This window comes from Mustela nigripes, unplaced genomic scaffold (genome assembly GCF_022355385.1).
Source record: "Mustela nigripes isolate SB6536 unplaced genomic scaffold, MUSNIG.SB6536 HiC_scaffold_2494, whole genome shotgun sequence".
In the NCBI taxonomy this organism is placed as follows: Eukaryota; Metazoa; Chordata; class Mammalia; order Carnivora; family Mustelidae; genus Mustela; species Mustela nigripes.
The window spans coordinates 1-2,384 of record NW_026741900.1 but is presented as its reverse complement, the minus strand read 5'-3'; the positions used below and the strand labels follow the sequence as shown (position 1 = coordinate 2,384).

General features: G+C 44.3%; 1 protein-coding gene across 1 annotated transcript; it reads left to right on the top strand.

Annotated features, from left to right (window-relative positions):
* Nucleotides 1-295: 295 nt before the first annotated feature.
* LOC132008962 (interferon alpha-1/2-like) lies at nt 296-892 on the top strand. Its single transcript, XM_059387422.1, has one exon. It carries the CDS (start codon nt 296-298, stop codon nt 890-892), a length of 597 nt encoding a protein of 198 aa, XP_059243405.1.
* The last annotated feature ends 1,492 nt before the right edge of the window (nt 893-2,384 follow it).

Sequence of the window (2,384 nt, the reverse complement as noted above, 5' to 3'; positions counted from 1 at the left end):
TCCATGTTACCAAATTTTGTTGGAAGGTTCAAAAACATAAATATTCAAAAGACTGTGACAGGAGGCAGCAATAGGAAAAAGAAATGGTTGAGAAACCCATGCTCTACAACCCAGGAGAAAGTGTAGAAAGGAAAGCAAAAAGAGAAGTAGAAAGGAAGGGAAACGTTCAGAAATCGAAAACTCCTGTGTCCCCTACTTAAACCACACGCACAGGAGAAGATGTTCAGAGGAGCTAGAGCCACGGTTCCCAGACGTGCCCACCCCAGCCAGGCCAACAGCATCTGTAGGATCCCTGATGGCCCTATCCTGTTCCTTCTTGGTGGCCCTGTTGGTGCTCAGCTGCCACTCCCTTGGCTCTCTGGGATGTGACCTGCCTCAGAACCACGGCCTGCTGCAGTGGAGGGCCCTGATGCTCCTGCGACAAATGAGGAGACTGTCTGCTAGCTCCTGTGACAACTACACAAACCACTTTGGCTTCCCACAGGAGGAGTTTGACAGCAAGGCGCTACAGAAGTCTCACGCCCTCTCTGTTGTCCATGTGATGAACCAGAAGACCTTCCACCTCTTCTGCACAGAGGCCTCACCTGCTCCTTGGAACACGACCCTCCTGGAGGAATTGTGCTCAGGACTTTCTGAGCAGCTGGATCGCCTGGCAGCCTGTCCTCTGCTGGAGGTGGGGGTAGGAGAGCTGCCCCTGGTGAACAGGGACTCCATCCTGAGGAACTACTTCCAGAGAATCTCCCTCTATCTGCAAGAGAAGCAATACAGCCCTTGTGCCTGGGAGATGGTCCGAGCAGAGATCATGAAACCCTTGTATGCATCAATAGCCTTACATAAGAGACTAAGGAGCGGGAAGTCACACCCCTTTCAACATGGAAATGATTCCTTCTGACTGATAACATCACATATTTTGGAGTTCTGCCGTGTCAGAGATTCTCATTTCTGCTGTCGTGAAGATATGAACACAGTAATTTGTCACGTGTTTCCAGGACATGTCAACTCTACAAGCAGTAGCTGCACAGATGACCTTGCTCATGTCTATTTATCTATTTAAATATTTATTTATGTAAATATTGATAAGATTCTGTTTTCATATAACATGGTGTCCACCTTTACATAGCAGAATATAATAAAATATATTTATAATATGTAATCAGCTTATAATTTTTTCTTTATGGAACTTTAAGGACAAAAGGGTTTTCAAAGAGGCACACCAGGTCTGATTGTGTAACTCCATTGGAAATTGGACAGCAGAATGCATCTACCATCATACTGCATTAACGTTGGAAATGACAACTGACTTTCTCTAAGACAACTTGCATGTTGACCTTAGGCTATAGGACATAATAAATACAGATCATGATGTCTACCTCTTTGGTTGTAGGAATATATATATACTTGCTGTAGGGATGGGATCTAAAAACAATCCTCTTATTTAGTGTTTTAATGAAGAAAGAAAGGAAGTGACTTCTCTCACCTGCTGCCTGAGCAGAGAGGTAGAAGCACACAGGAAGTGCACACAGAAAATCTGCGGACTCCTAGACAAGTCACTAGCAGACATAGAGACATGTATGTCCGGTATTGGGGGCAGGTGAGCTGGCAGTTGACAAGAAACGCTATGATTGAGGTCCCCATCTAGCAGGCAAAGCCAGAAACAGAGGTGGTCACGCAGGAGACTGTGCGTGTGAAAAACAAAGAAAACTTGATTCTGAGGCTCTTCAACCATTGAAGGGACAGGAGAGAAGAGCCACAAAGGAGACGGTGGACTCTTAGCCATACAGCACAGGGTAAGAGAGGTTGCTGGTGAGTGTCTTTAAGGAAGTAAATGTGCTTCAAAGACCATCAGTGGATTCCTGGAAGGTGTGGATTGAAACTGCCTGTGATGTCAGAAACACAGATGCCTTTGCTGACCTTCCTGAGAGTCAGTTTGGTGGAATACACAAGCAGAGACCACCCTGGAGCGGGTGGGAGCATGAACAAGAGAAGTCAGTGCATCTGTCTTGGAGAAGAATATTGCATGGGACCTCGGAATAGTGGGGTTCATTATTCTGGGCATGGTTTGCCCTTTAATGTCATTTCTTTTTTCCTGAGTGATTTAATGGATTCGATGTTCTGCAAATCATGTTAATAAGTTTAATGTTGTATTTATTTTGCATCATGACTGAAATACTGACGATGGTTTATCCTGTCTTGGTTCTTACTTCCTTGCACATCAGTGAGCCTCTTGGCTTTAAGAATTCACTTGGCATGAATGGATAACTCATTCAATCCTTCATCAAATTATCTATTATGACAGATAAAATCATGTTTCCCAGAATTATCAGCTTAATTATTAGTTTCCCTAAGTCCTCCTTGTGACACTGTTTCCTACAGCAGCATAATAC

Bases quoted from the DNA above. Each gene is read 5' to 3' on its own strand.
- LOC132008962 (XM_059387422.1), top strand. From the start codon at position 296: ATGGCCCTATCCTGTTCCTTCTTGGTGGCCCTGTTGGTGCTCAGCTGC.